Raw genomic sequence first — 25,093 nt, forward strand, 5'->3', positions numbered from 1 at the left:
CCCGAGACATCCTATCAGGCTGAGATCGCGCTGGAAAAATGCATGGAGGATGCTGCAAACGACACGTATATTTATTTCTACTGTGAATGACATAAAACATTAACAAATGCCCTTGTTAGACTATTTTTAAACACCGTGCAAGGTTATTGTAAGTCGGGACAGCGGTCTCTGCATAAAACTGGTGGTTTGCCGTGATCGCATCTTTTTGTCTTCCCCATCTGCTCACAGCAGTTTTCACGATGAGCTTTGGGGGCAATAAAAAGACCACGAGGCAACAGATTTACACATAGCTTTTATTGCAAAAAACACAGAGACATGACAGCAGTGAGGATAACTGTTTAAGAGTCTGTCATCACAAATTCTTCTCTGTTCTGTTTGGCAAATTATCAGTAATTATACCATGTAGAGAAAATGTAGGGTAAAGAGCATACAAGCCAATTTTACATATTGGAGATTATACCAATTTATGTTATCGGGCGGTCAGGTTTTTCACTAAATAGCCATTCTGTTTTTGAGTGTCTGACAAAACAACAGTATTCAGTGTCAGAGTGCTGTCTCATGCTGGCCTGTCAGATGATATCAAAGTAATCCTGCATTAGTCTACAATTGTTCATTTTTCTGTTTAGTCGATGCCTGAAGTCTCTTTGTTCCTCATTTCTTCTTCTCTTCATCCTTTTTGCCATCTGGCTTGTTTCCTGTCTGGGAGGCCAGGGAGCCCATGGCGTTGCGGATGGCCTCGTTGTTCGGGTCGACACCAGGCAGGTTCTCCAGGACGCTCTGAAGGAACTCTGGGTCTTGCATCACATCATAGTCATCTTCTTCCTATTAATTTACAATAGAGGACAACACAGGTTGGACTAGGTCTTCATCTAGGTGGCTTAGATCCAATAGGTAAAAACTGTTTGTATGTATGAATGATGTGCATCATGTGTGATACCTTCTATGTAAACTGCTGTTTAGTGGTAGAAGAAACTAAAGGATTCAGGATTTTAATCTTGTTGACAAGATATCTAAATCAAATTCACCTTGGGGATCATGCAGCTATCTATATGCACAGGCCTGTACTTTTAACTTTTGGTTTTTAATCAAGAACCCAGATATTTTCAGGCACACTTTCTCATTTGTTTGTACTGATGATTCAAACAGGAGAATTTCAAGTCCATTCAGGCCTGTAAGTGCTCCAACTGCTGGTTGCCAAACATTGTCTATGCAACAAAATGAACCAGACTTTTACTCCCATGAATCTGGATGCCTGAAATAACACTTCCCCCTCTGAGAATACACGAGTACCAGCCAGTCCTGTTCAACATAGTGTAAATATTCCGTAATGTAAATATTACATAGTGTAAATATTTATTTATCATCACAACACATATTTATTTTGCTATTGCTTTATTTTCCAATGTTGCTTTTATTCACTCTTTCTTGTCTATAGTTGCTGCTGTAACATGTAAATTCCCCCCTATGGGGTATCAATAAAAGAAGTCTAAGTCTAACAACTGCTTCACAGTTTCATTTAATAGGTCACATGACGACTCACCTTTACTGATTCTGCAGTGTCCATGGGGGCTCCTGTGTCCATTTCTCCATACTCTGTTCACAGAACAAGTGAAAAGAACTGATTTTAACAGACATACCAGCAAATATCAGTGACCATAAGTGATAGTGAGAGTAAGAATTTGTATGATAATGAAATACAACTCACCTCCTCCAGCAAGAGACATCTGCATGGCGTAGGCTATCTGCTCCTCCTCTGTCATGCTGCTGAAGTCAGGAAGCACTGCTGCACCGCTCTCAGGCTGAGATACTGACATCTTCAGTAAGGCCTCCTCCGATTCTGTGAGAAAAATCAATCAAAACTAAGTAATGGACCAATATGTAACATCCTGTCGAATCTTAATTACTATACTCGGCACCGTCTCATAAGTAAAAGCAACTATTTGTTAATCCTCCAATTACCGTCTGCACTGGCTGCGGGCATGCCTGCCTCGGCTGCAGAAGCAGCAGCAGCTCTGCGGGCCTCTTCCTCCTGCCTCTGTCGCTGTTCCTCCATTGACACACGCAGGGCCTAAAGGAATGCACAGAGTCAACACAGTGAGAAAAAGCCACTGAGCTCTTAAGACCTGACCAAATTCACCAAAATGCGGGAGTGTAGGGGGTATAGTCTGACGCAGCCTGATACACAGGCCGGTAGAAAGAAAAAGGCAATGCAAGAGATATTCCACACTATTTCTTATTTGCCCCAAATGACAACATGAGGGTCAAATAAGAGCTTTATTTATCCCTCTGGAAATTATAATACACACATATTTGTTATGTTAGCTTCATCTGTACAACTACTGTATATTATCAGGTAGTGCTATATTTTCATTTTTGTGGTGCTATCATAACTAACAGGAATGTTTGCTTTTAAATAAACCTTAAATTTCTCTTGAGTCAGCGCATATTTGCAATATTTATACTGGGTACTAATGTGAAAGTTTGCTGGCACTTGACACACATCTATATATTTCTTACCAGGGCTAGCTCTGGATCAGCACTGGGATCCACACCAAACTCAAAGTCGCTGGCACCAAGACCCATCATAGAGCCTCCCTCACCAGCCAGGATGGGAGAGGAGAGCAGTGCATCAGCCAGACTGGGACCTGGAGGGACTGTGACCAGGTGGGAGCCTGTCCCCTCCTTCCCGTTTAAAGTATTTATAAAAGCAGTCAGCTTCTCTGTGTTCACCTCCTGAACAAACAGTTAGAGAGAGACGGCAACGCCAAGTGAAAACTCAATTTAAGAATGGAAAAAGGTGTCAGATATGGAAATCAAAAAAAAAAAAAACGTTATTATACTTTCATTCACTCTGCCTTATATCAGCAAGATGGAGGATAAATTAAGAATTTCCTAACCTCTTCTCCAAAGTTGATAACATCCACATTCACTTTCTCCTTTTTCAAGCGCTTTGCCATCTTGACGAGCTGCAGAATCAGAAGCAGCAACAGATGACGACAGACAGACAGACATTGACAGTGGGAGAGAGTGTTTATCTATTAATGTATAATCGGTAGGAAAACAACATTTCTCTCTGTGGAATAAACACAAAATGTGATACAAAACTTCAAACTCACATCTTTTTCATTATCCTCCACAGGACTCCCAACAAAGGCAATGATCCTCATCTTGTGGTTTTTTCCTTGTCTGTGTTTCAGGGCCAGCTACACAGGAAAGAACACAACACACATAAGGCCGCTAAAAACTGCCACTACAGAAAGCAAAACCTCCTATTTACCAATTATGTAATCATTAGGAAGAGCCCCACATTATGAAATATGAAACAAATAATTAGAATAAGATTCATCCAAGTTACACACATGAGCCACTCTGATGCCTGTGCAGAAGCAGATCTTTCCTTTTGGCTGGACAGCATGGAGTTTGGACAGGATGCGGCCAGAATCTGGTGTCAGTGTGGTCAGGACCTCACAGTTACTGCATGAAAACAGGACAATCATCCCTGGTTATGCATCATCAGTAACCATGTCCACACTATTTTGACATGCTTCATACTGCTATGATGAGCTGTCGTGACATCCAACCATCTTTACTGAATAAAGAGAGAAGATCTTACTTTGCCATGGTTATGAGGCCCACATTGTTTTCTGGATTGCTTCTTGTTTTGGAGTGGCAAACAATGTTGACAGCATCTTGTTGAGCCTGTAGCCTTGTTGGTAGAAAGTCTCCATTTCTCATGTATTCACTGTTGTCCACACTGAGGGGGAAACATCTGTTATACATCTGATAGCTACATCACTTAGCTAAGCAGCTAACGGCAGCAGTTGACATATTTTCCCCCAATTCAACCAAGACCTAGTTAGGCCTAGTAGCTAGTTTACATTAGGACGACAGCTCAGGTCCTCTCCATCATCAGCTCCCTGTCTTAAACTTCTTAAAGAAATAGTTAACAGTTGTGGAACAGCTGGTGTTACAAAAACAGCATTAGCACGGCTTGCTAACACTCACGATAAGCGACACCACATTTGTCGCCAGTCGTAACGATCAAATAATCGGGGTTGTCAGTTGCCAATTTCGATATAAACCACTAAACTGTAAAGAATTACATTTATGAATGTGTTGATGTGTGCTACAGCTAAACTAAATCCTTTATTAAGACAGCAAAGCGAAGCTAACTTTAGCTACAATGACTCAGCCTGTCGGCACTGCGTTAGCATGCTAACCCTTAACGGTCACTTATCAGCCCAAATGACGGGGACATTTCCTCCACATTCAGGTATATGAATTCTCCAATCAAGTATTGATTTATTATATCTTCGTATACACCACAAACAGATCCATTACTATACAAAAAAGACATCTGTAGACTTCTTACCAGACCATAGTACTTTCGAGCCCCATTTTGGAAACTTCTTGTTGCTCTGTTCCGTCATCTAAGAAGCTCACAGCCTATTGGACAGAAACTGAACAACACGAAATGTGATTGGTCGATATTTGTGTACGGTCATTTAATGATGAACAGCGTAGAATAGAGTAGAATAGTTTAACAATAAAACATTTCCACTTTCTTCAGAATAAAAGAGACTATTTTTGACATGAAATGTTTAGCTCTTTCTTTCATTTTCGAGAGCTTTCAAGTGCATTTCACGGTCTACTTCAGTCTCACTTTATTCGGTTTATTCTATTGAGGTGATGTGGATACAATGGATGTAATATATGTCATTGTGCAAAATTCATAAAATGTATGCTAGACAGGTGTGTTTCTTTCTGGCAAATCCAATTTCTTTAATACCTGACTCGTCATAGTAGTTTCTTATCATATCTTATCAATGCAAACATTAAAATAAAATCCAACATTTCCATAAACCTTTCATGTTTATTAATCTCCACCTTTGCAAGGATGTAACAGCTAACTCAATACTAACAGAAAAATTCCAGATGGTTGACATAATTAATTTGGTCTTTACAGTATGTATCGCTGTCATATCACTATAAGAGATGTAAAAAGTTTCAGTTTAATGCAATATAATCACACAAAAGCAACATGTCTTTTTTTCTTTAATAACCTCAGGCACATGAGTACAAAAACATGACATCCCCAAAAAAGCAGGATAGAGAACATTTCTAATCACATACTGTGTGAAAAGGCATTGCTGTGATTCTTGTATAGAGACACTTACTTACTTACTATATAATTCAATGGAAAGATGAAGACATATGAAAGTAAACAGAAAAATTACCAAATGATTTAACAGTTAATATTCAAAATCATCACAAAGAACAAAAGGTTTTACTCTTTTAGAGTGGCATGCCTTAGATGCAGGTTTGTTCTTCTGCTAGAGCAGCACAGCACATTTTCAATCCATCATCATCACCAATAATGAACATTTTGGAGCAATACGGACAGTAATAAATACTATAATACATACAACAATTTACATGTTTGGTTCATAGGCTGTGTGTGTGTAACTGCTTTGGAGTTTTTACTGTCATACGTTTCATTTTTATTGAACATTGTCTGACTGTTTACACAGAATAAAAAAGCCTCCATATACCATTTACAGGATGCATAAAAATGCACAAATGCTGTGCATTTTTGTGATGTGATCTAACCTCAGTTGCACAGTATATTCATTCAGAATATACACTGGGTAAACAAAATATTTTGTTGCATAGTTGAAATACTTTTAAATTACTGATTTCTTTTAAGCTGTCAGACTAACAATTAATTCCAACACATTTCTGCATTTTCGAATGCAATTCAAATGCAGGTTTAACATCAGGTTAAAACACTGCACACCCATTTTGAGTGCTTGAACCACGTCTGCTAGGTTGAGTTTACAAAAACCTTGGAACCAGTTTTGTTTTACTTTTACACATCACGCAGCCATCACCATGTTTTGCTACTGAAAAAGTAACAACTATACGATCGCTGGGGCCTGTCTCAAATATTCCTCTTATCAGCCTCAGTACACTTAACTTCTGAATGACTTGTCTCACACAGCTCACACGACTGGCTCCGTTAACCCTGCGTTCACCAAAACCGATCACATGCAACATCAACACTTCAAAAACAGTGATTTAATAAGAGACGGGGTGAACAATCAGGAGCAGTGATACAAAAACCTGACAACAATATATCAACCAGATAGAAATATGATAAATAAGTGTGAAAATATATAAGCTTTAGTGTGTGGCTGACATAAGTAGACTGGAGTGGAAAGTGGTAAAATACAAAAATTTGAGAAATCCATATTATACTGAGTTTATACACTCAGTTGTTTTTTACATTTAGCAGCAGACTACTGCAAATGGTGGAAAAGTGTAAAAGAATACTTTAAGTACCACATTGGTTTATTGTTTGAATAGTCTGCAGCAAAGTCCACACTCAACCTACATTGCTAGTTTTCTTTTGGCCCGTACATCCCACCCTAGTTTGTTTCTTTGGCTTAGTTCAAATCTGCTTCAGATGCCTCCCTCCCTTCTCCAGAGTAATGAGGAGGACAGACGGAGGACAGACGATAACACTCATTATATTTTCCATTTTACAAACTTTTCACAAGCATAAATATAAAACAGTTAACACATACACATAATAACGCCACAGAAAAATAAACAAAACAAAGCCAAACAAAAAGTTGTTACTTTCTCTGCCCGTAGATGCCGCGAATCATTACATCTTCAGGTTTTAACTGCTGCTGCTGTTATTTTTAGTGGCACAGATTGGACTGGAACTACCGGCTCTGTAACTACACAACTGGATGATATTAGTGCGGGCTGCTTTCAGACACTTTGCCTAAATGGCATTAACAGTGCCACTGACCTGTTGTTATTTATGATAGTGTCATATCAGTGGGTCATGAAAATACTACTACTTACAAAGTCATGTTCTCCAGGGCTACACAGAAGCAACAGTACATTTTAGTTACTACATGTACTGCAGAATTAGCGACGTTCAGCTCTCTGTTTTATGGCCACAGTGGGACACCGGCTTATACTGCAAACATTTAGCATATTCCTGTTTCCAATATCCTGAATCATAATCAAAAACAAAGTGATTGTGCCTTGTTTTCAGTAAAGTCGTGCTGTGCTCTTGTGTTTTTGTTCACTGAGATCCTGTAATTTACTGGTGAGGAGGTGGTTCTTTTGTAGGTAATGATCCAAAAGCCTTAAAACACAAACTGCTCTGCACAGGTTCGGTCTGATGCAGTGGGACAGAACTCAGTTGGGACTCGAGTTCTCACTGCGACACTGAAAAGATGAGATTTACTCCAAACTTAGCTGACTGACACATTAGTCTTGCTTCATGAGACAGGCCCCAGGCCACCATTTGTGGTGGCAGTTTGTCCGCAACCATCTGAGTATCAGTTCTTTGGTCACGTCTGGACATAAGCCAGTCTGCACATTAAACCTGAAACTGACATCAGAACATGCAGCGCATACGTAGAAAAGTACCTCCTTTTAAAATAACCCTTTGAACTGAACTGACATTTAGGATTCACAGTCTTTAAAGTAGCACAGGTCCATCAGAACAGCTGGTAGATACAACCTCTTTTTCCAGCATGATTTGTATTCAAAGTAAGCTTAAAAAATGGCAGCTTACCCTGCAGGAATACAGTAATTTATTTAAAAAATGAACACTTTTATTTAAAACTGTGTTCCCAATCCAAATAATACAGTTTTGCGCTAAAGCATCTAAATCAGACATTTAGCAGAAATAGTACTCTAGGCTCGGGCCTTTGGGTGGTGGCACAGACGCCTTCAGCGCCAAGTATCCACAAGGATGTGCTACAGCAACTTGGTAAACACAGAAGTGGAAGTCATTCCAGAAAGGAGTCAATGAACTTGAAGTAACAAGGCTTAAATGAAGATATTTCATTCTAAAATAAGGCAAAGCCCTCACGTTACACTCATGTACTAATATACCAACTTGATGCAAAGAACAATGCTTGGTTGTGCATAGACGCATTCCTATGAGATGAATAATAGTGTTCAATAACCACTGCATTAATGTACCTGCAAACACTAGTGTCGGAACACAACCACCCACTTACATGCTCTTACCACACTGAGATTTGGAAATCAAAGTGCAACGACAACAACAACAATAACAAGATAAAACATTTCATTTCCCACTTGGTCTCGCTGATACACTGAGTAACTTTCACTTCTGGTACCTCAAATCACACCAACAGTGGGGTGTGCGTGTCATCCCTGTTCATAACATCCTCCGAATTTGTTTTGGTTCATTTCAGTCCATCTCTCCGTCACACATTTACACCTGTAAACCAAAGTAAAGAGCTTGATTAAAAAAAACACAATCTGCAACTTGACTACAAGTAAAAAGTGTCACACAAAAGAGGGATTCTGTGAACTTACAGAACATTTGTTTGCATTAGGAACAATGTCGCTGAGTGAGATCACATCTTCAGCGCCGATACTTTCTTCAAGAGTCCCAAACTGAGCTCTGCAAACAACAGGTTCACATATACAGTATATGAAAAATGCACATTCAAAACTTCTTCAACCCTCTAATCTAGAAACTTCTTCCCACTTCTCAAAATATGATACTTTTTAACCAAGCTTCTATAGTTTCCTTTAAAAAGAACTATGATCTACTAAAGATTTACACAACATGCTTTGTAATGTTTTACCACCAAATGGAGATTTTTAAGTAGCTGCGCTGCCTCAACACATGCCGACTTTCCTGAGGTTCTGGTTAAGGGACATTTTTATCTTTGTTTCACAATGTTGGACAGCCTTCACTCACAGCCTGTGCACCACCCACACTTCCACTAATCCCCAGGGAAATAGTTACATTAGTTTATTGATGGTTTGGGTTCGGTCCAAACAATAGAGGTTTTAGGGGGATTTGTAAAAGCCTCAAAGGAAGGTCATTCTGAAGCTCAAAACCCAAGCCTAAATCTTTTATTACATTTATATGGGCAGCAACTAACAAGTGAAGACTAATCTTCTGGTCATTTTCTCATGGTGTGTAATAGTCTAACGTCAACAAATGGCAATTATAATTTCTCAGAGCTCAATGTAAATTGCTGCTTCTCCATTTTGTTTTTAATACTGTGGTATCTGTTAACACAGGCATGATATTATTAAAAAAACACTTGGATTTCAGTGTGTAACGATCACTTTACACATTTAATCATTGGCTATAAGACATTCTCATCATAATCAATGTTATTACCAAACAAACTTTTATCTTCATATTTTCCCTCTTACCTCTTGGGGGCGCTGTGCTCCTGGTCTTTGCTCACTGTGTTGTTTAAGTCCACTGATCTGCTGGAATCCCGAGAGTGAGGCGAAGGCTGACTTGTTGGGGCAAAATCAGGGTTTCCCAAAGAGGAGGAGACGGCGGCTTCAGTAGCGTTGCCAACAGCATCGCTGGGCGGCGAGGTGTTTGGGAGGAGGTCAGGACGACCTGACTGCATGGCTGGGTGGGAAGGGAGGACAAACTGTTAATACTGTGAGGTGAAAGCAGCGCTTCACATGCTGGTACATAAATCTCTGCCAGTATCAGTTCACAAAACTTGTTTTCAGCACTCTGGCTGAAACCTCAAATCCCATTTCCAGCTCTTACCGTTGTCTCCTTCAGTGTCTTCTTTGTTATCAGAACTGACTTGATGTTGGAGCGAAGGATGCTGGTTATTGCTGCTGGTTTGGGAATACAGAGAAGGCCCGGATCCAGCTGGCTTTCTCAAAGGACCATGTGCCAATGCACGGCGCTTCTTAGATGGGGAAGTCTTTACTAGATACAGGAAATAAACAAATAGTGTTGATTAAGAGGCCATAAAGTCAGGCTGACATTATGGGCTCAGCTTTGATGACCGCAGAAAGCATGGCATGCAGCGTCTTCACGGCATCAAATCTCTGTCTCATCTGCAGTCTGTAATTGCAGTGATGTTGTATACTGTCGAGCCATAATTCCACATGGCAGATCTGCTGCCGCTCCAGACTGTTGCTAAACAATTAATAAATTAATAATATATTCGACTTAAAAAGAGCCATTTGCTCTCAGCAGGATATTTGAGCTGCTTCAGTCATATTTGAAACTCTGTCCGTCCAAGACAACCACGCTCATGCACACACATACAGTACGGTATATACTTACACGAAATCTTCTTGAAGACTACATTGCACATGAACTTCTGAAATCGTTCGGCATAGAAACCCGGCTTGTGTACCGATACAGTATCCTAAAAAAGAGAAATATTTACCAGGGTTACAAATATATCTTTTAATTTAAAACACAATGAAGTGAGACTAGTAGAGGTGCCTTACCCCATCATGAACCAGAGCTTTCCACGAGTGTTCAAGCTTTTTTACTAATCTGAAAAACAAAACATAGAGCTGTGTTACTACAGGAGCTACATGATCAAACATTTTTGTTTCACAAAAAGCAGAAATGTCCGCTTTAAACTTTAAGATTGTGGCTTTTATAGAACAAATGGAGCTTAGCTTTGGTTCAGGAAAAGCACTGAATGCACAGCAATTACAAACTCACCATCACTCTGCTGATGCTGTCATGCTAACACTATTTGCTGTTGCAGCACCCTCCACCATCCTAACTTCCTCCGTGTCCTGCATTTATTGTTGATTTAGCTATGATATAATGTCCTTGTATGTTTATTGGACGGTATTAGCTCTCTACAGATTCTTCATTACAGCTCAGATTCTTGAAAGCTGCTGTAGACATCATCTCACTGACTGATCGAGGGGTATGCACATGTACAAAAATTTGTCTGTTTACCTATAAGACTGTAAAATGTCAATGATACCAATATACACCAGCAGCCTCTCGCCTTTTGCATTTCGTGCTGGGATTCCTCCCGTTCTGAAAAATAAAACAAAGAGAAATATCGTTTAGTGCTCCGTCATTCCTTTCTGGTGACGGAAACTGTTACAGGGAAGTTGTCTCACACATGACCTCTCTGTGGCCACAGGACCCACACTCACTTGTCCTCTGTGTCCAGGGATCCCATGCTCCCTGCCTCAGCCTGGATGGCCTCTATAGCTGTGCTGTACAGAGACTTTTGGCCTTGTGGCTTCCTTTGGTCCATAGCACCAGCTATAGCCTCTTCACTGGCCTGCTCTCGACAAGCCTGATCTACATTGTGGATTCCCACCAGAAGGCTGTAATCCATAATCTTAAAACTTTGCAAAAGCTGAGTGGAAATCAAGCAACACAAGTACTGTGAGACCAGTGATTACAAATGAAACTGGAAGAAAAAGAATACATGCGAAAAATGCAGATATGTTCTACTAGACTACAAGTGTTTATACTAATTTTATTAGGTATTATTCTGTAGCTCTTACCAGACAGTCTCTGTGGATGGTCTTGCAAACAGCACTGAACTTATCCCCCTCCATTATAAGCCCCTCTTGCATGTCCTGCATGAAATCCAGGTCTTTGTATGTGGGCACGGCCTTGTCTCTCTCTTTAGCTGAGGCCCGTCGCTTGTAGGTGGAGCCCTTTAGATCATACTTGAGGTGCATTCGTACGGAGCTCGGGAGCAGATTGTTCATGACTACAATACGGATGTTCTTACCCGCTGCCTGGACACAGTAGAGTCCATAAAACTTTGGTAATAATGTCCGCTTGTTCTGGTTCAGGTTCTGAGGGAGAGCAGACAGTATGGAAAGAGGAAATATTAAAACAAAATGAAAACAAGTATCTGTGTAACTGCCCAGAAAGTGAAATGAGCGGTTTGACTAATATAAACTGACAATAAATTCAAATAGCTTATTTTGGCCAACCAACAGTCTAAAGCGGTTTACTTTAATGTATGACTACTAAGAAGCATCAAATCCTCACAAATAAGAGGATAAAGTCAGTAAATGTTCGACATCTTTGCTTAAAAATGTCTAAAGCCATTAATTAATTAAAGCAATAGCAGATTAATTCTAAACACTGTAATCCATTAATTGACATATTCATTTCATTTTAACAACAACAGTGATATCCAGGACTTTGCATTTGATGGATAAATGGGGATAAAGACTAGGAGTCAGTCTCTAGTTTTATTGTGTGTGTGATAGTCATGGGCTTATTTATTCTGCAGCTACCATCTTGTACCTACGGCCTTTCATCAAATCTTACCATAAAGTATCCTGGAAGCAGCTTCTGCAGAAATTCTGCCTCTTTGTGCTGCACTGTCTTAATGATGTACTCATCATCACTAGAGAGGTAGAAGAGAGATCCACTGGCCCCGGAGCTTGACAGCTCAATCAGCGACTCATTACACAGGGAATACTGTAACCAGACCAGAGCACAGTGCTTAGACGTGATAGAAAACAAACACAGATCTACAGATAAAAAACAGGAAAATCAATCAGTCGGTTGTGCCTTTACATTGTCAGCAGCTCCACCTCTAGTTAGTCAACACTTCCCTAGTTTCACTCTTCCTAGTTCCTCAATCACTCCTTTTTTCTCAAAGTTTTCCCTCTCTTCAGGGTTTTACTGTTCTGTCAGCTTTTGCTAGATTTTCTGTAACAGATGCTAAGTAAGCAGGAATACCATGTAGTCATCAGGCCGGATGCCAAACATCTCCCTGAAGTAGCGAAAGGCAATTGGGGCGTACGTCTTAAACCTGAAGTCTCCATAGTGGTGGGCTGGTGTCAGGTTACTGCCCTCACTGCCGGTAAAAGACAAAAGAGGGAGAGGATTACACCACACACAGGGGAGGTTAAGTAAGGGAATATTTCTGTAATACAGACAAAACATCCTGACACAGGAAATTAAGCATGCATTTAATCATCCAACAGCAGATTCTTATTTCATCCTTTGAAAGACTCACCTGGGAAAGAAGATGCTTTCCACCACTTCAAAGTCCTGCAGCAGCACGTCTCTCTCAGGTTTCTGGCTTAAGCTGCCCACCGTGTGTGTGATGCCCAACTGGATAGCACCTTTCAGGGCTGATGATGTTGTCTAGGAGACAGAAAAACATGAAAAATGTAGTTTAAAACGGTCTCTGGTAGATAACTTAGTTTACAAGCCACACTGGCAGGTAATTTTTGCAGATCATCAGTTGAATACATAATGAAATATATGAAAAATAATCATTAGTTGCAGCTCTGAGCGAGTGAATATAAATCTGTGTTAGATTAGATTAGATATCGTTTATTGATCCCTCAGTGGGGAAAGTTTGCTGTTACAGCAGCTTAAAGGGGACAGACAAAAGCACACAGTTAAAAGAAATAGAAAATTAAATAGCAATAATATAATATATACAGAGGAAAAACCTATATACACAAAGAAACAATTATATACACAATAATTACAAAAAAAAAAACAACAACAGGGTGAGGTGGAATGGGATGTGAATTATTGCACAGTTTATGTAATAATAATAGTAATAAAGTGCATAGGTGGTGGTTGTGATTGTGGTTGGTGCAGCAGACTATAATGCAGCATTATACAGTCTGACTGCAGTCGGAATGAAGGACCTGCGGAAGCGCTCCTTCCTACGGAGTCCAGGGGGTGGCCACAGACTGAGCTGGCTCTTTTTATCAGTCTGTTGAGCCTGTTCTTGTCCCGCTCAGAACACCCCCCTCCCCAGCACACCACTGCATACGAGACCACAGATGCCACCACAGTCTCGAAGAAGGTCCTCAGGAGTGGTCTGCTCACTCCAAAGGATCCTAGCCTCCTCAGCAGGTATAGTCGACTCTGACCCCTCTTATAGTGAGAGTCAGTGTTGTCTGTCCAATCCAGTTTGTTATTAAGGTGAACACCCAGGTACTTGTATGTCCTCACTCTCTCGATATCAAGTCCCTGGATGTTCACTGGTGCAGTGATGGAGGGTTTCCTGTGGAAAGGGTTAGTTAGTTAGTTAGTTAGTTAGTTACTGACAACTGAACTCCCACCTTCTTGTATGTCGTCTCCCCAGTGGGATCAATTCCACGATGGCCGATAGTTTTTTTCATGTTCTGGGTCATGCTGGTGCTTGGACCCTGTTGGTATAAACATGGAGGAAAAAAACTCATTGCAAGTCTGCAGCAATATAAAATATTCTCATGTTTCAAAGAGGAAGGAATAGAGGATGTGTCAGTCAAATGTCTGCAATTTCCAAACTGTTAAGATGAACGCAATGAGCGTTTCCTGACTGACACAGAGCTAGATTACGCATTTCTGCCAAATGAATTGGTTATTTCTTACCTCGGGTGAAGCATTTTTTCGAGTCCCAGTCAAATCTGGAGTGAGAAAAGGGAGGAAAAAAATACAAGTTATACATGAAATACACAAGGAGGAAAAGAAAAATGTTGATCAAACAAATGCACTTCTAACACTAGATGTATTAATATCAAACAACACAGCTTGAATCAGCTTCCGTTATTCCCTAATGTTGAAAACAAAGAGTGCAGCTGAGCTTTGAAACAAGCATGCAGACACACCTCATTCATTACCTCTGAGAGAAGACAGTCTCCTCCAGAACTGACTCTGCAGGTCTTTGGTGCAATGGGAGGAATTAGATAATTATGCTATTACTATTAAAGTGACTTCACACAGGGCCAATGAATGTCCTGAATACAAACATAAGTTTCTTAGAGTCTTAAATCAACACTGAACCTAAATAATTCCCTTTTATATTTTAAGGAACATGATGTAATGGTGTGTGAAGACTGTGATTTTACATCTGTTTTTATTTTGCGGATATGAACAATGAACTCTACTGATTTTAAACATAAGGATAAGTGTAGTGGTTATAGAACCGGTTAAAACTCTGTTGATTTGGTCAAATCTGAGAAAATATTTTCTAAGTTTTCTCTCATTTCAGAGACCACCAACTATAACGCATGTCCTACAAATTGGGTATGTGAAGCTTGAGATGTAGGCATTTACCGAACTAGGAGGGTGTAATAAAAAGATGTTATTGTTGCATGATGGGAAATGTAGGATCCAGAATTGTTAGAACTTGATCCATACCCGAGACTACAAGTCAGGATATATTGGCCTTGGTGGCACCAATTTTGACCATTCATCTTTTAAATACATCCCACAAGTTTTCCTGGAGCCATTTTCCACAGTTGCCAGTTTTTTAATATACAAGTAGCTAAAACTAATACTGTTTCTTATACTAAAGAGTGTTTCTAATTTTTCCACCACATATATTTCAATGAGGGGACCAGCTGTTAAGACACCTCTCAGTATAATTCAATAAACATCATAAATTACAGCCTCAAAATGATCATGAGGTTGAGTCAACACTTCTCTAAAAGTTTAAACAAAACACAAAGCAATAATCTTCATGAGGGCATCCCACTGTTTTAGTTTTAGCTATGTGTGCCTAATAAACTGAGTGTCTACAAACGGGAGGCTCAACATTGAAGACCATTTGATGATGAGGTTCACACAGGTGCATGCCTACGAACTAGGAAAATGTTCGTATTGTGTATCCTTTAATTGAACAAACTAACTAACTGTGTGATGAGATGTTGGCTTACTGAGACATGTCAATCCACAGGACCCACAAGTGATCCGATGTCCATGTATCTGTATCAGCTAAGTGAGGAGCTCATGTGTCCTTAAGTCAAACACATCTGATCTTTCAGGGGAAAGGGATGTACAGTGTAATGGCACAGTACTTACTGCCGGAGGGGCCCTGCAGCCCTGGAGGCTCCTCTGCAGCTGTGGCCATTCAGACCAGAAACTTAACTCAGGACTTGGTTGTGGTGAAACTCAGATCCTGAATCCCTCCTGGACATCCAGCTTTGTAAGCTTTCTCAGTGAGGACGCTTCAGGCAGCTGTGGACCGGTGTAGTCAAAGAGTAGCTCGTTAACAGCGAACACTACAGATGACTTCATGCCACAAGTATTGACATGAGCCACGTTGGCTGGCTCTGCTGATGGAGGAGCTGATCTGATAATAACCAGGACAAAAGGCTGGGGGCAAGTTTCTGCTACCTGTCTGTTGGATTATATAACTTGGGGAAATGATAATGAATCGAAAGACCAGTGCATGTTGTAACAAGCTAGCTCGGTTGTTGCCGAGATGTCTGGATTGCGACATTTAACGAAACCGAGGCGAGAAAAGCTAGCTGCTAACTCTGATTTAACTTTTCTAACTTTAACCGAGATAGCCACTCTAATAACTAATGAAAAACAACACAAACAAACAAAAAACTCACTCGAAAATCTTGTGGAGGACTTCTCGTCGTTTCCAGAGATAGAAAAGACACTCTTTTCCTCTTCTGAATGCGCTGTTTGCTCTAAAACTAATAAACAAGGAAGCAGTGCGGAAGCAGCAGTTCGGTGATATTCACTGCTAGCCAGAGCCAGGACAGGACTTCCGGTGATACTTTCAAAATAAAACACACGGTCACAAGGGAGAAAAAAACTTTATTGTGTATACATCTCCTAAATGAATACCAAAATAAGAAAAATAACGGAAACAATTCGTTGCAAATAACTCCAACTGTTCGATAAAAGGAATGACAAAGAGTGGAAGAAAGTCTTTGCTTTTTAAATGTACATATTGAAATATGTTGATACGACAACTGTGCAACAAACAGCAGTGAAAAAGAAGTATTCAGACCCATTGATTAAGTAAAAGTGGGCAATGCCACGATGTAAACATACCCAGAATTTTATTTATGTAAATAGACTTAAAGTATTTGCAGCAATTAAAGAGAATGGCTCCACACAGTTATTAATAGAATAGAATAGAAATGAAGAATAGAATAGAATTGTCATTGCGGTCCAATGAAATTAGGAATTATAGATTATTTTATTGTACTGATTATTACTTATGCATGAGAATAGAATAGAATAGAATATCTTACTTAAACTGCTTAAACAGAAAGTGTAACTGGGAACAAAAGCATTTAGTACAAATGGCACTTTTATGATGTTTCTTTTTATCATAATGATCACAAATATTACCCTTTCCAGATCTTAAAGTATTCCATTTGCATTGACAGTTTCTATTTATTTAGATTTAAAATCTTCCACATTTATTTTGAACCCAAACAGGAAATGGACTGTTCATTCTTTGGTTGTTGTGGTCTGGAGCAAATGACCAATCCCACTTCACTTACACTTATTGTATAAAAATTCTCAGTCAAACAGTGTTATTGTTTGATTTTCGTATGTTTATTTTTATAGCACATTTCTATTCAGGCATCACAACAAACTTTCCTCATCACTGAGAACTGATCTGAAAGTATCACACCCCCAAATATTACAGCCAACAAGGACCCCTGGTGGACATTTGTTCTATTACATGTGTGAATTTTTTAGTACAAGACTTGAATTTGTTTGCATGTTTGAAGCTGCCAAACTGATGTAAAGTCAATTAAAGGTAGCTTATTCTTATTCTGTGTCTTTATTTCACAAACAAATAAAGAATGCAACATGTCTGAAAGTGTGATATCCATTCAGGGCAAGTTGAGTTTAAACAGTGAAAAAAAAAAAATACAAAATGTTTCCTGTTGTTGTGACAAAGCTTAATTAAAATACAGAGCAGTCAATATAATATGTGACTTCCTCTGTTTCAGCTGTTTTCTTATGCAGCATAAACACAACCAGCATTTCTTGTCCTCCCCTGAGCATCTCTGACAAAAATCTGCAGGATTCACAACATGACTGATATAAGACATGATATAACATGACTATTATAGTTATCTGATGCAGGTTTATTGGTTAACGGCTGTCCAAAGTTACACAAAAACATTATTTTATCACCAATGGATGCTTTTACCTCAATGATTTATCCATTTCAGTTTTATACTGTATCTATATATGTGTTCATATATAGTGTTTTTCACCTTTAGCAAGCATTTTCATCAAAGTTGAACCCCGGCTCCTCAGGCACGGGGGGTGCGGTGTAGCCTGGTGTTGGGTTGTAGTCTGGGTTTGGCAGCTCGCTGTTGAAGCACGTCCACCGTGCGTCTCCTCTGTCCGCACAGCACTCGTATGGCAGCGTCATGGTGGAATATTCATCCACACAGAACTGGGACAAGGCTTGTTTCCACTGTAAGGGAAAACCTTTCAGTACACAGTTGTATTTCATCCCTCACTTTATATTTATTTATTATTAAGAGTCAGAGAAAACATTATTTTGACATTATTTTGACAAACTCTCATCACACTTCCCTCAGTTAAATGTATTCCTTTGTACGTGGATGCAGTAGACTAGGCTACTCAAGAGTGCACAGGAATCCCTTTAAAGCCTTTATTGTCATACGTTCATAAGATTACACACCATTATACCAAGAAAAAATCTTTGTAATGTGAAAACTTGCTTTGCTTAAATCTGAGTTGTTGGAGAATTTTAGGAAATTATAATTGGAATACACAGTACACACACACAGGCAGAGACTCACAGCTTGTTGGGCGCAGCAGAGGATCTGGCTGCTCTGATGTGCTAGCTGCACATTGCAGCACCAAGTGTACCACGACTCCAGCCGGTTGATGGCGTCTCCACGGCGGCGGAAGTGGCTCGCACCGGATCTCGGAAAGAAGCTGGCTGGGTATCTGGGACGACCCTGACCATGATGGCAAACGGCAGCCAGGTTCTGAGCAGTGGGACAGGCAGGCGGGAAAGGAACATCAGGCTCGTTGAGAGAGTTCCTCTGGCTCTCTGTGGAAATCAAGCAAGACAAAAATCAGCAGGATTACAATCTGAAGAGTACATTAAGTGGAAATCCTCAAATAACCTAGAAGAAATTACCTCCCATATCTGCACCATGAAGAGTCAGCAGCGCAATTATCCAAAATCCTGTGAGGCCTCCAGTCCAAATCATAGCTGTATGATTGTCCAGCAGGAGCCTAATATCTTCAAAAAGGAAGATTTCCCTTCAACAAGGTGATCAGAGATATTGTGACGGGATCAGCGGCCAGCTTATATGGGCGATGGGTATGAGTTTGTGGGCGTGAAATGCTTTGAAGTGGGGGTGGAAGAGATGAGAGGAAGTGGTCTATGTGTGTGGGTGTGGGGGGGTATAATAATGCTAGGAACTGGAGAGATAAACATAAAAAGAGTTTGAACTTTAGTGACTAACCGCTGATGTGTGCAACATGCAAAGCAATTTCTACAAGTGGCTCTATTGCCAAGGTCGGACTCATAAGTCTCAAACACTGTGTCGTCAGAGGAAAAGCTCGGGTGTTACTGATAACGACAAACAAACCAGCATGGCCACACCAGGACTCATTAAAACCAGGCACCATCTTAAGGGCAATCAGAGACACACACAAGCATTGATGTTGGAGACAAATGTATTCTTTTTGTCTTGTTTGTCTTTGTGTCACTCTCTGTATGTTTAAGAATAGATGTAGAAAGAAAAATGCATACAACGTATTCAAAATTCATCTGGATCAACACACAAGCCAGAGTTTGTTTGGGGAAATCGCAGGCTTTAAAGTTGTTTTTTGCAACAAATTAAAAAAAATTTAAAAGTATTTTTTCAAAACAGGCAATAAAAACGTGATAGGATCAGTTTTATTTACAGGTAGTAGACCGACAAATCTACCAACACGTTAGAACAGAAAGCCTAATCATCATCATCATCATCATCAAGTGTGACAAATAAACCACATCTTCGGCTTGTGATAAAATGCACAAGTTTGTTTTGTAGAAGAGAATGTATTTCTTTATAGTTTTGTCTCTTCTGTAACCTTACACAGTCCCTGCTTTACTGCACAGCATTAAGAGAAAAGATTTCACCTTGATCGGCAGAGATCCCTGTCAGATAAATCACTCTATCATGAGGAGAGCCCTGCCCTGTGACGAGCCGCACCTTAACTCACACGCAGAGTCAACTTCCTCTCGAATAATCTGCCTTATCAAGGAAAGCCCAGAATTCAATTCGCCTTTTGCCTTTTTCTGTGAGACTGAGTCTGTGTAAATCCACTCAAATAACAGGTATGAACCTCCTGCCTTGAGGGTAGAGGTCTGACAGAAGTACTGATGATGCAACTGTGTTGTTTCCATGTTGCATGAAATGCTCATCATAACCATCTGTTTTCTCTTGAAGCTTAAAAGATTATTTTCTTTAAGCTTGAGCTGGAAGTTTTCTTCAATAAAAGATTGAGTAATTTAAGAGTAGAAAATAATTTATCCTCAGTTCATCCTGAGCACATATTTGGTGAGTCTGACTGGAAGTGTGGGAGAGTGGCGTTTTTATCAAAACCATTCTGATGTTTTTCCCAAAGCTCAAAAGGCCTTGCGGTAAACTCCCCCAACCGCTGTGCTCAAAAACCGCTTGACTGTGCCCTCTGTTATCAAAAGATGGTGCACACTCATCAAAAACATGCCAAACATCTCGTCTCATGTTTTTATCTCCAGTGTTTTGACTTGTGAGAGCAATAAAAGATGCACTTTTTCACTCCCTAGAATTCAAACAATTCTCACACAATCATTTCTGTTGTCTGCATTGTGCTGTTAAAAAGGTGCTGATTGATTGGATCACAACCAGCTAATATTATAGCCACTTTTTTATCTCTGTTTAATATATATATTATCCATTTATTTCAACAACATGAATAAGCGTCCACCAGTGTTTGATTTGTCTGTTTTTTCTTTCAGGTGGTTGTTGGGGTGTGACTCCAGATATGAACTTTCACCACCCTGAACTATCATAAGTGCAATCTGCACCTGTCAAATAGTGACATATGAGATTTGTATCCTCTCTCATATGTATAAGTGTTGTTCTACTGAAACACAAATTTTATATTTTATTTGTTATGTTATTTGGTATCCAAGGTCCTTACAAGAGATCATCACTCTTTTTTTTCTTTTTTTTGACAAATATTCTTATTGGTGAAAGTGGGATGATGAGTACAACAAAGCCATATATACATATCACTATATTTTACTTTTACTGTTAACAATAACATCACCACTCAAGAACTTGTAAAAGAAAAAATAAATACGTAAAACAAAAACCAAACAACAACCAAAAAAAGAGTCTGGGATGAAAAACAGAGAGAAGAGGCTGTCGGAGGACTCATCAGGGAGTTAAATATTATGATTTAGTGGAGTAAATGTGAAAAACTGACACACATATACATATTACACACACAAACTGATCAGGTTAGATTATACATGTAGTAATGACTCCTTTTTTTCCTAATTTATCCTTCAGACAACATTGAAATTACCTGTAAATGTTTAATATTGGATGAGAAAATCCCATGTAGGGTCTAATAATATAACATCACTTTGTGTTTATCACACCTGTGACAAATATTCATGATTTAAGTCCATTAGCTTCTAGTTTCTTCAAGTCAGACTTTTGAACGGCCTGATCTGAAGCTCAGTGTGGCGCTGCACATGCATTTAATTTAGCATCACTGTCACTAATCATTGAACCGAATGTGTATTTTCCATCTATTCTCTGATAAGAATTTAATTCCCAAAGGCGTATATAAAACTCTTTAAACAAGCTTTAAACAAGATCCTGATAAGTTGGCACTTGGAAGAAAGAAGGTTTTCACCTGACCTGATAGGCGTCCACATGCAAAGAGAAGCTTTTGCCATGTGACTTGTCATTTTGTGACTATGCATGCAGCGTGACACCTTCTCCCTGATTGGCTTTCTCTGCATCACCATGACAAATAAAAGGCAATCGGTCGAGATGCCGTTAGTCCAGATCCTTGGATGTCTGGTTCAGGTAAGGTTGATTAGCAAATATTAAATCTATATGTTGTAGCAAGAGTTGCCCTGTTGTCAGAAGGATTGACATCCTGAAACAAATCTCTAAAAATCTTTGAATAGTAAATCTGACTTTAAGAGCTGATAGTGACTCTGATTTTGGCTGATGGAGGGAAACTAGCTGGAGGTGCTTGACTTTGTTGAGTTTCCCTGAAAATGTTTTGGGGTAAAGAAACGAAAACTTGTTCATTGTGTGGTCTGCGTAATTCAGAATGATCACAAGTGTATTAGATGATAGAGACTGCTACAATTATATATAGTATTCCAAAAACAGATATTTATAACTTATACTTTTTTTAAAAAAAAAAGGTTAATTTCGTCTCTATGACTGTGTGTGTGTCCTGTTGTCTTCATACTTTTGGAAGGTAAAATTGTGTGTGTTGTGTGTTATTTTAGGTTCAACAATGAAAGGGTTTTTCTGCTGTCTTGCGGGTTTACTGCTGGGTGGTAAGTCAACTGGAGAAGGCAATATATCAACATTGTCCTCACCTAAAATGCTCCAAAATAAATAGCTTTCCTTAAAATATGCATACATATTATCTAATATGTAATACTTTCACCTTAAACTTTCACCCTAGTGTGGTGAGGTAGTTGTCCTTGAGAACTTGAGTATTTCTATTTTCTGTTACTTTATACTTGTCCTCAACTATATTTAGGAGGAAAATATAGTACTTTTCACTCCACTGCATTTATTTACTTTTACACTTTACAGATTCAGATTATTAATACAAAATATATAGGGCAGGAATATAAAATCAAATTATGATTTATTTTTATACATTAAGACAACACAACACAGCAGTATATAAATTTAACCATCTTTAGCATTACAGTGATGTACACATTAATGCATCAATAATCCAGTAATATATGTTATTCTGAAATAGGTGAGCACTTTACTTGTCATGCTTTAGGTGTATTTTTATGTTAATACGTACTTGTACTTACTTTTTTCTCTGAATGCTCAATTTTTCTTTGTGACATTGTATTTCTGCACAGCAGTGTTGCTACTTTTACTAAACTAAAATCACTGGTATTTAATGGCCAGCGGATGGTGTTTAGAATTTTAGATTTTTCACACTCTTCTCTTCCTCTTATGTTTTTTTTCCAGGACTCTGTTCTGCTTTACCAGCAGGAAGAGAGTTTGCCACATCTTTCATGTACAACCTTGGAAGTAATGGCAGGGATACTCGTTTCTTGGTTGAGGTTGCAGCTCTGCCCACTTCACAAGGCAGCACCAAGGTCAAGGTGACTGCTGTGGGTGAGGTCTATGAGCGGGAAATTAAGCCCGGCATGAGTGAATCCTTCAAGCTACCCGACAGAGTAGAGATGACAGGCAGTAAAAAGTCCCACCAGGCTGTGCTGATCGAGGCTAGCCAAGATGTCACTGTGATGTCTCTCAACTATAAAAAATACACAGCAGACACCTCTGTAATTTACCCAGTGAAGGACTGGGGGACTGAGTACATGATATTCACTCCCTCCAGCTCTAGCCCTAGCCCAGAAAGCTTCAAAGAATTCTCTCTCACCAACCACAAGGAGCCAAACTCAGTTGAGATTTTCCTGCAGGGCTCTGTCAGATTCGAAGGGAAGTATTACAGGAGAGGAAGCAAAATGACCATAAAGCTAGAGCCATTTGAGACTGCTCAGATTCAGAGTCAGGATAACCTGAGCGGTACTAAAGTAATCTCACGCCTTCCTGTGGCTGTCTCCTCTGGACATGTCTGTGTTCAGAAGTACACCTCCTGCAACCACGTCTATGAACAACTTCTTCCTGTTAACAGCTGGGGCAAAGAATTCATCATTGCTCCCCTGCCTTATCATGACATCCTTACCTATTTACACGACAGTGTTTATGTCCAAGCATCCGAGCCCACTAAAATAATCTTGAATGTTGATGGAAAGGTCCAGAGTTACCCTATGTTTGCAGGACAAACTCTGGAGCTCTACTCTAATTGGCCACATGCCATATATTTGACATCTGACAAAGGTATCCAGGTCCTATTTGAATTCAATGGGGGCCCTGTGGATACACAAGAGTATTTTGATCCCTTTCTCATGACTATTCTGCCCACAAATTACTTCAGCACGTCCTATTCCCTGGAGGGACAGGGTGATTTCTCCAACAATATCATAGTAGTGGCTCGTAACAAAGACCTGGATGGCATCAAAATTGACCAGAAGCCCCAGCCGTCCAATCTCATGTGGCGAAAAGTAGACGGGACTGATTTCTCCTGGGCTGAGATGTATTATAGCACCGGAGCAAACTTCTATCAAATCTCTCACCCCACCTCTCCATTTGGAGTCTACAGCTTTGGTGTTCTTTATGCTAACGGATATGGATCCCCTGCAGCTGCTGACCCAGCAGGTACATCAAAAGAATGAGTCACAATATAATCTATTAAAAGTGTATTGCACAGGATAGCATACCATACCATAGCATAGCATAGTATAGTATAGTATAGTATAGTATAGTATAGCATAGCATAATATAGCACAGTTTAGTATAGTATATCATAGAACAGCATAGCATAATAAGATATAGTAAATTGTGCACAGCTCAATTGTCTGCTCTTTTTACATTGTGCCAGAGAAATATGACTGCAGCACTACGAAATGTTCAGAAGATGAAGTGTGCCAGATGAAGGGAAGCTCCCCAGTATGTGTCAAAAAACCTCCAGCCATCAAAGCAGGTACCTGTTGGGCCATGGGCGATCCTCACTACCGCACATTTGATGGCAAATACTACACCTTCATGGGCAACTGCACCTACACAATGGTCAAGAACTGCCATGTTGATGAAAACCTCCCAGCTTTTGAGGTTGATGCTCAGAATGACAGACTTACTGGTTCAAAGGTGACATTTGTCGGCAAGGTGATCATTAAGGCCTATGGGTACACAGTGACCATTGTACGATCAGAGTTTGGCCTTGTCAGGGTAAGTAAGGTTTGTCTTTTAGCAAACTGGACTACTCAAGTTGAGACTGTGAAAAATTTTATTTATTTAATCAATTCAAACATGGCTTAATATGTTTTAGATGAACTACACGTTGTGGAATCTCCCAATCGACCTGGGCAATGGCAAGGTGAAGCTATCGCAAAGCGGCCTGTCTGTCATTGTTGAGACAGATTTTGGCCTGACTGTGCAATATGACTGGAAGGAGACTATTGTCATCACAGTGCCAGGCAGTTTTTCTGGCAAGATCTGTGGCCTGTGTGGCAACTTTAACAGCAAAAAGGAGGATGACTTGGTGACTCCAACTGGCTCACACACCAGCAGTGTAGCTGCCCTGGGCAAGAGCTGGAGGGTTCCTGATATGCCAGAAGATGCACATTGTCAAGATGAATGCTTGGGCAAGTGTGACACCTGTGATAACGACAGCTTTTTGGACAGCCTAGCTGACAAGATGTTCTGCGGCTTGCTCACA

General features: G+C 39.8%; 4 protein-coding genes across 4 annotated transcripts; 1 reads left to right on the forward strand and 3 right to left on the reverse strand.

Annotated features, from left to right (window-relative positions):
- Positions 1–279: 279 nt before the first annotated feature.
- LOC139215347 (26S proteasome non-ATPase regulatory subunit 4) lies at positions 280–4,455 on the reverse strand. The gene is made up of 10 exons (XM_070846284.1): positions 4,373–4,455; positions 3,614–3,754; positions 3,360–3,474; positions 3,117–3,203; positions 2,898–2,966; positions 2,518–2,733; positions 1,960–2,068; positions 1,706–1,837; positions 1,541–1,593; positions 280–822 (listed from the first exon to the last, which is right to left on the reverse strand). Exons 1-10 carry the CDS (start codon positions 4,396–4,398, stop codon positions 652–654), a joined length of 1,119 nt encoding a protein of 372 aa, XP_070702385.1. The 5' UTR covers positions 4,399–4,455; the 3' UTR covers positions 280–651.
- A 398-nt stretch (positions 4,456–4,853) lies between these two features.
- On the reverse strand, positions 4,854–16,248 carry LOC139215254 (phosphatidylinositol 4-phosphate 5-kinase type-1 alpha-like). Its single transcript, XM_070846163.1, has 16 exons — positions 16,141–16,248; positions 15,602–15,757; positions 14,171–14,205; positions 13,879–13,965; positions 12,810–12,940; positions 12,530–12,647; positions 12,113–12,265; positions 11,329–11,628; positions 10,969–11,177; positions 10,763–10,846; positions 10,294–10,342; positions 10,124–10,208; positions 9,593–9,760; positions 9,235–9,445; positions 8,377–8,464; positions 4,854–8,278 (listed from the first exon to the last, which is right to left on the reverse strand). The coding sequence occupies exons 2-16, from the start codon at positions 15,648–15,650 to the stop codon at positions 8,273–8,275; spliced, it is 1,773 nt and encodes a 590-aa protein (XP_070702264.1). The 5' UTR covers positions 15,651–15,757; positions 16,141–16,248; the 3' UTR covers positions 4,854–8,272.
- Positions 16,249–17,582: 1,334 nt separating this feature from the next.
- On the reverse strand, positions 17,583–18,812 carry ecm1a (extracellular matrix protein 1a). Its single transcript, XM_070847080.1, has 3 exons — positions 18,684–18,812; positions 18,337–18,593; positions 17,583–17,984 (listed from the first exon to the last, which is right to left on the reverse strand). The coding sequence occupies exons 1-3, from the start codon at positions 18,754–18,756 to the stop codon at positions 17,781–17,783; spliced, it is 534 nt and encodes a 177-aa protein (XP_070703181.1). The 5' UTR covers positions 18,757–18,812; the 3' UTR covers positions 17,583–17,780.
- A 2,799-nt stretch (positions 18,813–21,611) lies between these two features.
- LOC139215823 (IgGFc-binding protein-like) lies at positions 21,612–25,064 on the forward strand. The gene is made up of 5 exons (XM_070846855.1): positions 21,612–21,624; positions 22,777–24,033; positions 24,257–24,603; positions 24,704–24,959; positions 25,060–25,064. The coding sequence occupies exons 1-5, from the start codon at positions 21,612–21,614 to the stop codon at positions 25,062–25,064; spliced, it is 1,878 nt and encodes a 625-aa protein (XP_070702956.1).
- Positions 25,065–25,093: the final 29 nt, after the last annotated feature.

The sequence above is a fragment of the Pempheris klunzingeri genome, chromosome 16 (assembly GCF_042242105.1).
Source record: "Pempheris klunzingeri isolate RE-2024b chromosome 16, fPemKlu1.hap1, whole genome shotgun sequence".
NCBI classification, from domain to species: domain Eukaryota; kingdom Metazoa; phylum Chordata; class Actinopteri; order Acropomatiformes; family Pempheridae; genus Pempheris; species Pempheris klunzingeri.